At 36.4% G+C, this 14,459-nt stretch overlaps 2 protein-coding genes across 2 annotated transcripts; both read right to left on the bottom strand.

Moving 5' to 3' along the window:
- Positions 1-4,225: 4,225 nt before the first annotated feature.
- LOC103340727 (cytokinin dehydrogenase 4-like) lies at positions 4,226-7,037 on the bottom strand. The gene is given in 6 exon segments (XM_008244171.2): positions 4,226-4,609; positions 4,732-5,000; positions 5,098-5,364; positions 5,474-5,601; positions 6,217-6,768; positions 6,771-7,037. Coding segments are annotated over 6 exon segments (1,560 nt in total). The 5' UTR covers positions 6,817-7,037; the 3' UTR covers positions 4,226-4,311.
- Positions 7,038-8,219: 1,182 nt separating this feature from the next.
- Positions 8,220-11,088, bottom strand: LOC103340689 (Translation initiation factor SUI1 family protein). Its single transcript, XM_008244130.3, has 7 exons — positions 10,820-11,088; positions 10,574-10,660; positions 10,129-10,181; positions 9,970-10,051; positions 9,810-9,877; positions 9,637-9,720; positions 8,220-8,566 (listed from the first exon to the last, which is right to left on the bottom strand). The coding sequence occupies exons 1-7, from the start codon at positions 10,965-10,967 to the stop codon at positions 8,510-8,512; spliced, it is 579 nt and encodes a 192-aa protein (XP_008242352.1). The 5' UTR covers positions 10,968-11,088; the 3' UTR covers positions 8,220-8,509.
- Between the last annotated feature and the right edge of the window lie 3,371 nt (positions 11,089-14,459).

The following is a 14,459-nucleotide window of genomic DNA, read 5'->3' as shown; positions in this document are numbered from 1 at the left end:
AAAACAACTAAGCATGCATTCCCACATGCATAAACAGTGATAGTTAGGTCTTCTACCTAACAAAAGGGACGATATAAATTGGGGGAAAAAAAAGGGCAGAAAGGGGTGGCTGTATTATTATATTCTGTTTTTTTGGAGCCTATAGCCTCTAGGCGAAAAAATGTTATATAAAACCAAGAAAATGCCGAAATAATGATCTTTTGGGCATTTTAAGAATTCGTAAGCAACTTTTAAAGATCTAATGGGGATCTAAAACTTAGAATCTCAATCAACGATATATATTGTTTTAATAATAATGAGTACCCGAGCTTGTAAAATGGAAGAGATTGAATACAAAACTATAGAACATTCCAATTTTTAATTATATATGTTGAGTGATTAAGTGGTTTTTAAGTAATTCTATAGATAATCATATGGAGGTGCTTCTGCTTAGAATCACTTAAAATCACTTAAAGTGATTATACGGAGAATCACTCCCAAACGCGAAGTGATTCTAACCTATCTAGAATCACTTCCAAACGAGATCGCCTAGTATTTGGTTTTGTAATTTACCCTCTTATGTTTATCTAAAATAATAGTATGATGTTCGGAATCTAAAGTAATCCAAGAGTTCACATATATATGTGAAATTTACAGTCGACAAAGTCCTCTTCATATGAAATATGCATACCTTTCTCTCTTAAGTGATCCTACACACGTGAACGTGAATGATCTTGTCTTTTGAGTAACCCGAGAGTTCATATATGTGGTCCCTATTGAAGTTAACATATACACACTTGGTACCTAATAATAAGAAAGGCTTTGCATACTTCATTTCCTTTTGTTTTAAGTTGAACTGGCTAGCACTTGGATTGTATATATATATACACAACACACACACACACTAAAGCATAGTATTGATCTACATGGGTGACCTTCTAAGCGTGCAATGAGGTGACTCTTGAGTCAATATGAATATGAATATGGAGTAGCTCATGAAACTCAATCGACCAAGGTCAAGTCATGGACCATGAACTATATGATGACTTTGACGGATCCAGTTATATATATCAATTAGTGTTGGTGACAATCATATTTCACCAAAACATTAATATAAATATTTGGTTGTCCAGCAGATATGAATCTGGACTCATTTTGTCAAATTGTTTTCTTCGAGAGGATCTCAAGACTTTGCCTATCCGTTCCAACAACGAAATGGCAATGCAAACGTCGAGTTTGTGGATCCTATACGCTTCTTCAACATATACACTCAGAGAGAGAGAGAGAGAGAGAGAGGATTTGCAGACAAACATGAATATGGGCCTCGTGGGGGGGGACTATCTAAGATACTGCAAATCTTTATGGGGATCTAAGTCAATTGGCACACAAGATCACGTGGTCCAAAAGAAACAAAAAACCATGGCTTATGCACACCAACCACGCCAAAATCTCTTCTTGTCATGTATACAATTTCCGTTGCTCTCTCCCACGTACTATACTCAATCATATACATACGTGAATGAACCATGAACTTTGAGCAGGACAGCTCATCGATCGATGTATATGTATAGGTATACAAGGTGATGATGAAAAGTTGTCACGACGACAAAGTAGTACTAGTTTGTTGCCGGATAGTTTTGCAATAGAAGATGCTTATTTTATTAGACTATGATATTTATGTCAAAATTCACAAATTAACAACATAACAAAAAAATATATTAATATTTCATCAGATTCACAGTCTAACAACATGATAAAACTAATCATCTCGTGTGAATATACACGATCTTTTAGTGGTGGCTAATTGTATATATACTTACGTGATGAGGGAGGAAAATAATCTTCAAGTACAAGTTTGACAAAACAAACCCACATGAGCAACTTGCTCATAGATCCCGTACCATGATACTGTCTGCTGATGGTGGTGCTTTACTCAACAGTGATAATTAAGAGCCTGGCATGGAGAGTATATTCTTCAATGAAATGGACCCCCTCGTATCTTTCTAGCTGGCCTGTGAGATGACGTGTATGATTTGCAATATTCACCTGAAAATCAAGAAAGATAACAAAATCTCCACATTAATTTTTCATTGAATGATCGACTTTCATGACCCCTAAAATTACAATGTCCTTATGAGCCATCCATTTAGTTCTCCAACAACCCATTAGAATGAATGAGATCATGCGTTGAATGATTCTCAATTTCAATCTTGAGATATATTACGGTGAGTCATTTGCGTGTTTGTAGGTAAATCTCACTGTTAATGCATATGAAGTTTACATTACATTAATGACAAGATTTAGCACGCGGACGACATTTGCAAAATTCTCACCAATCCTGGTTGTATGGACCCACCCACCATTCATGGAGTTTATAGATATCTTCCAAGGTAAAGTAAATTTTACATGGTGGAGACTGGATGGATTGAGTCAGATTCAGATGTTTATTGTGGAATTTGCTCCCAAAGCCTGCCAGTCAATCTATTGGACATAAGAGTAGTCAGTTTATAGGAGAGTATCAATCAATGTACGACAGAATCCAATGGTCCATTTCAAGCAGTCCGATCGGGAAAGATTTGTTTCCATCAAGTCCATTGTACTTGGATACTGTGTCCCTCTTTCATGTTCAATTGTTCATGTCATGTATATATTTTTCTTTTGTTTTGTTGTCTTGTGAACGTGTCTACTGCGGTACATGATTCTCCCAGTGAAATTTGCTTCCAGCCAACGCGTAATCGTGTAAATACTGTACCTCATTTTCTGTTCTTTAGTGGGCTAGCTACTTTTTGGTTCCTCGAGTCTAGTGGTGACCATCTTGTAACTTACGACATATATTTTGTACAAATTGTCTAAACTAGTATTTCAAGTGATCTTGGTTGCTATATTAGGCCAAGTGAAAACTAGAAGAGTTAGGGTTTTTAAGGATATTGCGAGGAAGAAACTTCGTCAGATGCAATCGGTTGTATACAACTATGAGTTTTCATCAAATATTTATATAATTACTACGGATACAAGATTTAAAAAAAAAAAAAAAAAAAAGACTTGTAGTCGTATGCAGCTAATGACACGACAATTTTTTGAAAATCAGATTTTTGGATATCATCAATTAGACAAGTTGGGGGACACCTCATGGTCACTCCAATTTGCATGGGGTCTTTGATTGCCTAGTGGAAATTTATGTTCAATTGACCAATCTTCTCTTGGTCCTTATTGAGAAGTTTCCAGCTGACAGCAAGATTTGCAATATTGTTCAAAGATTTGAAGGATATATGAGTAGATACTGACTCGATTTACTTAACCCATGGTCCCCAAGCAATCGAAGCTTCTTCTATTCTATCCCATGTCATTTGAATATTCAGCTGCCGAGATGTGAATGAAATTTGAAACCAACGTTTTGGCAGCATATGATAATTAGGAATCAACACATTTTCTTTTTAAGCAATAAAGCAGTGTGAATTGGATCTTGATAATCTATGGAGCATGACCTTATATCCCAACCCCATGGATATCACAATCATTTCTCTTCAAATAATATATTAATTACTACTTTTACCATATTTACTCATATCATCATACATACATGTATGTATCTTTTACAGAAATGAGTAGTTATGTGTCTATTTCTTCTCTGTGGGACTCAATTGGGACATGCATGCTCTTCTTCTGGTTTCACTTTTTTGAACGAAAAAAATGAAAATTTTGTCCATCCAAACAAAGAAATTAGTGGACTGCGACGACTTTGGCAAAGCTCAGCCAAACATGATATTAAATCGTTTCAGAATTCAAATTTCATGCATTCACACTAAAAGAAATAGAAATTTGAAGATATATAAATATAGATCGTGAAATTTGACCACCTCTTTAATAGAAGTGAGCCCTACCAATATACGCGAGACCTTCAGAGAAATAGCAAGCAACAGTAGTTTTGTCCATATATTTGACATGATATAATGCAATCTCTTGCAAAATATCCTTCACATGATAATGCAATCTCTCGCAAAATCCAAACTATCAATGTATTGTCCAAATCATGGCAAGTGATTTCTTCCGCATATGCTTTCTGGTTGCTTTTGGTTTTCCAAATCTTCAATTCGATTCACAGCCAAACTTTTTCTTTTGTTTTTTAGTCTTGGACTACTATTACCGTGTACTCTCTCCAAATTATGATTTACTGCTCAGATTCTCCTACTCCAGATTGACTTCTTAATTAGACAAAATGAACCAATTAATGAAAGCTTTTCATGAACTGAGTGGTAACATTTAGATTATTACTATTCGATTATTACAGTGGGGGGCACAACAACCACCCTACTTCCAACTGCCACTACTTAATTACAATAAGGAGTTGAAAATTCTCTGTCCTGGAGCTAATATCTTGTTTGGATCAGATTTAGTTTTCATTTCTTGGAAGCTTTGCCAGTTTGATCCAAAATGGTTTTTCCAGTCCTCCTGTGTCTCGTAATGGGGAAGGTACTGTTTGACCATAATGCCAGCATCCTCACAAAATTGTAGTAGTTGTTTATTTACTTCATCAAATGCCTGCCATTCATTGAACCCACTTGAATGCAGAAGTCCTACAACATAGAAAACATCTTCATCTGGAATAACTGCAGACATCCTACCATCCCACCTGCAATATCATTTTTCAACCATGTAAAACATGTTTTTCTCATTAGATCACACAAAAAAAAAAAAACCAGAATTTTTTGATTCCATGAATAGTAATCGAATGTACGTATATCGGACACTTACTTGTTTCGATTCATGGGGTAAATGAGGGTTAGTGCAGCAGGGACCTTTTGTTTAAGAAGAATGTCCTTGAAAACACCCGAATCGAAGTCTGAAATTCGTGATTTTGGTACAAAGAGATTCATCCATGGATGTGCAATATCCCATAGTCCAAGTGATTTAAGCATTTTCTCTTCATTTCGCACTCTATCCAGAAATTCTTCGTAGGATACATCTTGCTCGAACATAAATCCAGGAACAAAGCTTAACCTTTTGGTCAAATTTTCAACTACCTATATATATGTACAAGGAAATATAAATCGTTAGTCTCTTGTAGTGGCCAAATGAATGACATGCACATTCTCAAAGTTGAGGATAGAAATAATGTACCTTGTCCACTGTATCTCGTGTGCTATCATCGTAATATTTGACTACTTCTATGGTGTAAACGACGCCGTATTTGTTTACTAGAGAAGCTATTCTTGGTTGATCGGCTACTGGATAAAATGAAAGATCTAGAGGACCTTGCTGCATTAGAAGGAGACCTTCGACATAATCGAACCCATCTCTTTCCATCTTACCACTTGTTGAGATTAAAAGTTCTTGGTCACTTGAAAATGCACTGAAATTGCTGTAAAGTAGTCGTAACCATTTAGCCTGCAATGTATATATGTTGTTCATGTCAACTCTAACTCAAATCCTATTTTGAGGCAGAAAAAAAAAGAAAAGAAAGAAAAGATGAAAGTATATCTATTATAATGTATACCCTGTTTGGAGCTGGCTGTAGGGCAATCCTTGCTCTGGTTATAATACCAAATTGGCCTAAACCTCCAAGAACAGCATAAAATAGCTTAGGCTTCTTGGTTGAGGAACAAGTTATAAAATCTCCTTTCCCTGTAGATAAAGTCAAAATCCTCATCACATTAAACCCCTTTCCTGGGAAAACTTTATATGAATATGTGTCTTCAAATCTAACTATAATAGTTAATAACCAAAAACTTGACCTGGTTCAATTCCAGTGGAAAATAGCCTTGATTTGCAGACTAGAGGTCTTAGGTTTGAACTCTTATGGCTTCAGTTGTGTGTGTGTGAGAAACTCCCTCCCATGTAGTTTAGACGATAGCTTGTACTAAAAAAAATGTGTAATTGGAAAATTAAAAAGGAAATTCAAGTTTTAACTTTCATTATCGGAAGAGCTTGATTTTAGGAAATTTGGGAAATTTGTTTCATATAATAAATAGGGACAACAGATTGAGAAGTCTTGGGAAGTTAATGCATGGTCTGTTTGTAACGATTGTTGAGGTGCATTTATTTCCAGTGAACATGCATGCAAATTGCAATACAAAAGGCAATATAGTGGTTAGGATTTTAAAGTGAAAGCCGGATGATGTCAAATACATTGAATATATCTCATGCATAGATAAGGACAAAAAATGGAAACAGAAAAAAGAAAAAGGGGCTATTCCAATTTAGAGAACAAAGATAGAGTGCTGAGATAAGTCTTCATACCGGTCACAACATCCAGTTCATAGACATTGCTGATTTGAGGTCCAAAACGAAACGTTTGGCCGCTGATGCCGGCGTTACTGAGCGTTCCACCGACGCTCAGGTACAGGTAGTCGGTCCACGAAACCGGCGTAAGGCCATGGTAGAGTGTAGCATGCAAAACATCAATCCAAAGCTGCTCACCTCCAACATCAGCATAAGAACCCAAAGACAGGCTCTCGGAGACCACAATTCTAGACCCATTGCTCAACGCCGTCATGTTAATGACAACGCCGTCATGGGCCAGGTCCTGTCCTCGAACAGAATGGCCCTGGCCTCTGGCAGCAACGCCAAAAGGCGCCTCAGAATTGTTGTTTGAGAATAGGATCAGGCTTGCGATGTCGTTCGGTGACGTTGGATTGAAAACTGCAGCTGGGAATTCTTGAACTATATGGCCATAATCTGTAGAGGTTGAATTGATGGATTCTGTGTCGTTTCGAAGCATACCGGCAATGTCCTTGGGTGGGAATAGGACTAGACTTGTGCAGGTTGTGGATAGCATCGTAAACCCTATAAAAAAGTCATGGTGGTCAAGTATTTTGGCACTGCAAAATTCTCAGCCATTTTTTTTTAAATAAAGATAACACAAGTAGAGAAAGGAGAGAGGTGTTGAGAGAGGAGAGTGAATTAAATAGGAGTTAAGAAATTTGACGTGGGATTTGAGGAGCATGGAGTGGCGTTAATTGACGTCGTTTAGTGGCCGGCCAAGTTGCATATGCTTTTCCAAATGTACGCAAGGAGGAGGAGGAGGAGAAGAAGAAGAAGAGACCTGATCAAATCAGTAAACTCCAAATGCATCCTTTTGCATATTTACGCAAGGACTAAGAGACCTTGAATAAACTTTGTATTTTCCGTAAGAAATTGTCGGTTGAATAGATAAGCAGACTGAGTTCATTACTTGTGTCAAATGATAAATTAATATTCACAATATCACAAACATTCTTTTACAAGCCAATGTGCTGCAGAGGACTTGTACTTCCGTACAGATTCATCGACCATGCATTCTTGTCATTGTTTACGTATTTGCAGCCTTGGGGGCTTGGATATAATATTTATTTATTTATTATATATATAAATTTACCCTATAATAAATCCTTTTGTACAACTTTCCCACTTCAAATTACTTGGTATTTTCTCTTTGTGAGCGTTTATATCTAGTTGATTTCTTACTTGGTAAATGTGGAATGACTAGCATTTTTATTTCGAATCTTTTATTTTTTAATGGAAATCTTTTTTTCTAGTATTGCTTTTGGGGCCTGCAAGAATGGGTTTGTTTTGGTACACAAAAAGCCCTCACGGCCACAATTTGTTGCCCATCATCCAGCGGACTCATAAACCCACCTCTAATGGCACCTACTATTGAAATAAATATCCCATCAAATCAAACCACTCTTCTTCTTTGACAAAATCAAATAAATTTATATATATTTTTTCACTGTAGTCAACAGAGCCAATTTCGTATCTGCCTGTTTGGGTCGGTGGAAAAATTTGTCTTTTCACGTTTGTCTGCGCCCCTGGTTTGCATTGCATGTTTGACAAGCATTTTACCATAAATATAAAATTAAGATAAAATATTTGAGGGAAAATCATTTCCTTCTTAGCGAAGACATAGTTTGATGCGGCATTACGGTTGTTACTCTAAGGGGTTTCACACGCTAAAACTTCTCTGTTAAGAAAAGAGCTTCACAGAGCAATAGACTATCCAATCCAAAGCCATTTTTTTCTTCTCCTTTTTTCTATTAGGCAGAAAAAAGTGAAGCTTCCAAGGTTTTGGCAAACTTTCATAACCTGCATAGATTCAGTTGGTAAGGATAGGTGGAAGATGAAAAGTACGGAATGAAATTCATGTGGTAACTCAAAATTTTGGATATTATTCTGATTCTCATTTTGCTAACTCACAGAAGCAACAAGTTTACAAGACGCAGCAGCCGAGTATTGCATCACAATGATAAACTATGTATGCGATATACCGGAGAAAACCTGTTTCTTTAAAATTACCTATAGGTAATATGTGACACACAAAAACAGAGCAATGTGGCACATAGAATTTTGCCCCTATACAAAGCAAATCATAGATCTTGAAACACTGTTTTAACTCAAAAAAATACACTATTCTTGCAACCCAGATAACAAGAGATTCTAGAGCGGGCAAAAGTCTCACTGGCTGTTGGACTCTTGGAACTTTAAAGAGTATGTCCAGCGGCCTTTTACTTTGAAGCTAACATGCTCCATTTTATTTGTGTGCCACGAATACCATTCAAGCAGCTGGGACCTTTCTGCCATCTTCTATAAAGAAAATTGCAGCTTCTGGGACCTGATAAAGGAGGAGGAGAAGAAGAAGAATATATTGTTATTTTAGGTACTGTAAACTAAGCACATCTTAAAACTTCAACCCAAACAGGCTGTATAAAGTGATCTTATCAAAGAACAAAAGACTACCAAATCGAAACTGGAAAAAGAAGGGGTGGGGGAACAATCAAACAAAGAACCTTCTCAATTGTTTTCTTCAGATAAATGTTTGTTTTTGGGTTTTTGGTATGATTTAAGTACGGGTTCAATTCATGGCAAACAAATTAGGAATACATCTTCACAGCCAAGGAGTCCACGATTCAATTCCAACATCAATTAAAGCCATTAATGATGCTAAATACAGCATTACATTTTAACTTTTTTATTTTAAACAATTAAATTGAAGATAAAAAATTAGTACAACTTGTGATGTCTATATTCAGATTTGATATTTAGGTTAGGCATCTACATAAGCATATTTGATAATCGGAAGGTTAAAGCAAGGCTTTTGGTCTTCAATGGAATATTAAATAACTCCCTCTAGTACAAATGTAGAGAAAAAGAAGCATGAAAGGATAATCCTTGATGCCCTGGCCATTATAAAGAATTCGTTAAAAACAATTCCTAAACGTGGTGCTAGCCCTTGCAATCATTCATGGACTCATAATAATAAAATTCAAAACAATGTCAAAAGAAGTTCAAAACAAGGAGCAGAACCAGTATGAGCAGGCATCAACAACAGAAAATTTTGACACTGAATGGTGGATACGTCCCAAAGTCCAATTGTGGCTGCTGTTCATATGCGTGATGGTTTAGTTTTCATTTATCAACTCAATGTTAATGAGACATCCAAGGCTGTGAAGATCTTATTGGATTCATACAACTATACTGGGATCCTCATTCACTCACTTCTAGCATATAGTACTTCTACTTGTACCTAAGTTCTTACATAAAACGCATTAAAGAGGTGAACGTTCTTATGGGAACACTAAAGAAGTTCTGTTTGAATAAAAGGTGAAAACAACACATCCTATTGGAGAACGAGAAAATAACACATCCTATTGGAGAAAGAGAAAACAATGTGTAGTAGCTTACATCAGGCCAGGTATCTGTAATAAACTCCACAATGTCATAGGCTATATCCCCTTGAACATCAATTTGGTCCTTCTCAGTTGGCCCCTGAAACCAATTATTCCAAATTAATCATAACAAGCATAACCACACATGGCAGAACGGATTTCAAAATCCCTTCTTAAAGTCTATCAAACCTTAACAACAGAGGCTCCTGTGGCAAACTTTTTCCCCAATTTCTTTGAAGCATCACTAAGTTTGACACCTGAGTTGTAATCAAAGGCACTAAGTTAATGACAAAAGAAACAAAATAAGAATCTATGGGAAAACAAGGATGTAAAGCAGAAGATTGCTCACCAAAAAGCTCCAGCCCTTTCACAGTGGTGATACATTTTCGCTTATTACGCGTCATCTTTTCAATAGTAACTTCTTGCCTCTCCTACAGAAAAGCCAATACCAAGTTTAAATAATGGTAATATAAAGATCCTCAAAAACAAATAATTTCAAAAGTCTCACCTTTTTCTTAATCTTCCCGCCTGGAAGACGCTTGACTTCTTCTTGCTTAGGTGCTGAAGTGCCACCACCAACCCCGAGAGAGAGATAGTGGGGGTAATGAAATTCGTTATAATTGGAATTTGCAAAGTGGAAAACAATTCTCTCCAAATAGATTTAAATCGAAAAACAAAGACGAAGAAACAAACAGAGAAACATCCCAACTCATTTTATAGCTGCCAAACGTACAATAACAATCACAACATACATACAAACGCCCGGATACATCTTATACAATATGTACCATGTTTATGCATTGCATATACCAGAGACACAATATGTACATATACTAATAACTTATCCAATCCAGACCAGAAATAGTAACACACATGCACAAAAACATATAAATTCATTATTAAATACAAACATACACTGCTACATACACCTGTACACATATTTACAGTATTACCTGAAGAAGCAGCTCCATCTCCACCAGAAGATATACCAGTAGACTGCAACTGGTTGGCTACTTTATCAGCTTCCTTCGCATTAGCCTCTGCCCAAAATAAAAACAAGAACTAAATTATTAACAAAAAAAGATGACAAATTTATTACATATAGCAAGTGAAGAAAACAAAACAGAGCAATCATAAGAAAATAAGCGGGGTGATTAAAACTGAACAGAAGAAATTAGGGTTTGGGTGCAAAATAGAACCTTTAACGAGATCCGGGTAAAGGTCTGGGACGTTCTGGATCAACCAGGGCTTGCATTTCTCGAAATCGGGACCGAATTCACAGTACTCTGCAGGCAAACTGCACACCGCACAATACAGTACGCGAACCGGTTGGGGTTTTCCCGCCATCAGAGCTCAACCTCAAGCCCCTCTCTCTCTCTCTCTCTCTCTCTTCGCTCTCTCTGTGTAATTGGGAAAGATGAAACGCTGCGTTTCGACTACGCAATCCTTGAATTGAAGACGGTGTTTGTGGTTTCTCGATGACGATGGCGAGATATATGTCTTTGTCGGATTTCAAGTGTGGACGCCGTAGGCCCAATACGGTGCGTTTGATTGCTTGGGCCCATTCACCATATAAGGCTATCTGATTATGTTTTCTTGAGCCAGGTAGGCCCACATGCTTGAATAAAATGATAAATTATTTTTAAATTTGCACCAAAATGTGCATATATCCCCTAAACTTTTTCTTTCAACAATGGGCTGGAGAGGAGTTTCGAGTTGGAAACATCTTTTAATTTTACAAAGAGAAAGAAACACTAAATTAAGAGTTAGTTGATATATACTTCATGAGAATCAAACTACGATAAATATGGGTTGTGTTTATACATTTCCAAAGGTTCAAATTTGTACAAAATTGATGTATGTTCAAATAAAGATGGCAAAACATAGGTATGGAAAGCACAACCCAAATAAGATTTAAAGGAAGCAATGCTTGATAAGTAAATTCTAATTTAATTTACAGATAGAACCACAACAAATTCAGGGTAACCAACCATATTTGGTAGTGCTAGAAATTTCCAAGCTAGAAGAAGAATAAAAAGAAAAATAGTTTGGAGTGAATAATTGCATACCACAAAGGGTATGCAGGCAAATATGCAGACAATAGTAACATATTAAAATCACCATATAGCAGTTTGTCATTTGTTTTCTTACCAACCCAGCTCTAATTCTGCATATGAAAACAATGGAAAGTATAGTAAATTAGCTTAATAAGCAAGGTAAAATCCTATATAACTCTTTAGTAATCCGGTTGGAATTTGGTGAAGTGGTTTATAACTAAGTGATTTATGAGCATTTACCTCAATGTTTGAAGTCATAGGTTCGATTTCCCTCTCCCTATAAAAATTCAGTTGGGATTTGAGTTGTCATATGCTGATCACTGAACTTTGTCACACTACTGTTAGATGCATGAACGAAACGGGAGAGATTAATTGTAGCAGAGTCAAATTCAAAAACAAAGAAACTGAAGGGCTTTTCCTAATGATGACAAATTGACAATTGGCTTTGAAACCCTGACTCAGGCCATGCGTATGCTGCCTTAAACCACAAAAATAAAAATAATTTGGGTTTTGTACAAAATCCAAATAAATTTTAGATGCCAAAATATATTTCACAAAATCTGATGCTATCCAACTCATGAACCAAAAGCTTGAGCCAACTTTTATATCCCTCTTTAACTCTCAATTAAATCCCAATTTCTTTGCTTTTCCTCACCCTCAATTGCTTCTGTTTGGTTCATTTTCAGTGAGAACAAGCAATCATGGAAAATAGGGATCAGGGTGCAGCTCAAAACCACCCTTGTGCTTCCTGCAAGCAGCAGAGGAGAAAATGTGACGAGACCTGTGAAATGGCCCCATACTTTCCAGCCAGCAGGTACAGTGAGTTCCAAAATGCTCATAAGATCTTTGGTGTGAGCAACATCCAAAAGATCATGGCCATGGCTGCACCTGATCAAAGACAGGCAGCTGCTGAAAGCATTCTCACGGAAGGGAATGCAAGGAAAAATGATCCTGTGAATGGTTGTCTTGGCATTATCAGAGGTCTCAATGCCCAAATTCAGGGACTTGAAAGAGAACTCCATATTATGAAACAGCACCTAGAACTTTGCAAGCAGAAGGAAGAACTTGATGGGAAAAAAAACCAATCAAAAGAAGAAGACTTGCAGCATGATCTATCTGATGGTCTGAATTCACCAATACATCCTGATCTGGTAAGACTATGATCTTAATTTTTCTCTGCCTCCTTGTTTTTTTTGTTTAACCAAAACAACATACATATACACATAAATAACTGATATGTGAATATTTGTTCTGTGTAATGTAGCCCTCTCATGTCATAACTGAGATGAGAAAATATGAACAAGGATACAATTACTGGTCAACTTCGGAAGATGCAGAAGAGAAGGTCTTTGACATCCGGCTCATAGAACCAGTATTATTTGAATCCAATCTGAAGGGGAGTGCAAGTTCTAGTTCACCAGGAGAATCCAGGTTGTGCAAAACTTTATACTTTTGTTTGATAATGTTTATTTGTTGTTTTTTTATTTATATAGAGATGGAAAGAGAAAGAGGAAGGGGAGATTGCTAGGTGGGAGGAGAGATAACATTGCTTATAAGGAGCGTGCGATGAGATAGATTTTTTTTTAAAAATAAAAATAAATAAGAAGCTTTATTTATAATCTCCCAATGCTCCCGCGCTTAGTGGGAGCATAAATAAGGGTATATATTACTTAATTGTTATTTGTACTCGTACTCGTACTCGTGTCATACACGTCATGTGCAAATAACTTCGTCTCTTAAAAGTAAAAGCTTAAAAGAAATTCAAACATCTAATTTTGGAATCCATTTTTGTCATTTCATAATGTGGTTCTTCATAAATCACATTTCTTATAATATAATTGATTCTCACAATAATTGCAGAATATTGATAATCTTAGTAATCTTTTTTCTAATAAAAGTGATTAATGTTTTGCGCCTTTGGTAATAAGTTTTGAATTAATCTATTTTTTCCCCATGAAATTGCAGTGCTGCTGCCTCCAAGGCCAAAGAGAAGCAACCTTCAGAGAGTTTGCAAGAGAAAACCACAGAAGATGAGGCTTGACCATCCAGAACAGACATGGAAATGGTTGCACATCAAGAATGAATTTTACTTTGTGATCAAATTTAGTTAATTGAGTTGAAAGATCATTAGACTTTATGTAAACCTGTTTTCTGCGTATCATCAGACTTTAATTGCGTTTTGAGATTATCAGTTTTTTCAGTACTTTGTTTTTGCTTCCGGTTCCTGCAACAGCAGAAATCAAAGACAAGAGAGGAGCAATGGATGCATCTAGTGTTTTTTAATATACTTGCAATAGCTCAAGCTATGGTATTCAGTTTGAGCCCACACACCTTTGGCAAATATGATCTTAGGGCGATGCGATATTCAGTTTTCGTCATACCAGTTAACTGGATGTGGACAAGTACATAATGATTACAAATATTATTTTCAGAACAGGGGAGCTGCTAGAAAACAAAACCTATCACAAGGAATGCAACCACATGATGAAAGAAACGAAAAGGTAGAAACTCCAGACTCACTGTGTATAGTTGGCGCTGATGCAACTGTGGAGAAATACTTTTGTGTCAAGTCCACCGCTGCAACACAACAATGAATCACCAACAACCAAACAAAAAGGCAAACCTCGGTTTTTTCTTAATTTTTTAAAAAGAAATCGTGCCGCCGTGCGGCTTTACCAGGCTATACTCATTTTCCTAATTTTTTTTAACAAGAAATAGTATAGCCGACCGGCTTTACTCGGATTTTTAATTATATTTTACTTAATAAATCGTATAGCCGAGC

Source organism: Prunus mume, linkage group LG8 (genome assembly GCF_029339155.1).
Source record: "Prunus mume cultivar Tortuosa linkage group LG8, ASM2933915v1, whole genome shotgun sequence".
Taxonomy (NCBI): domain Eukaryota; kingdom Viridiplantae; phylum Streptophyta; class Magnoliopsida; order Rosales; family Rosaceae; genus Prunus; species Prunus mume.
This window is presented reverse-complemented; position numbering and strand designations above follow the sequence as displayed.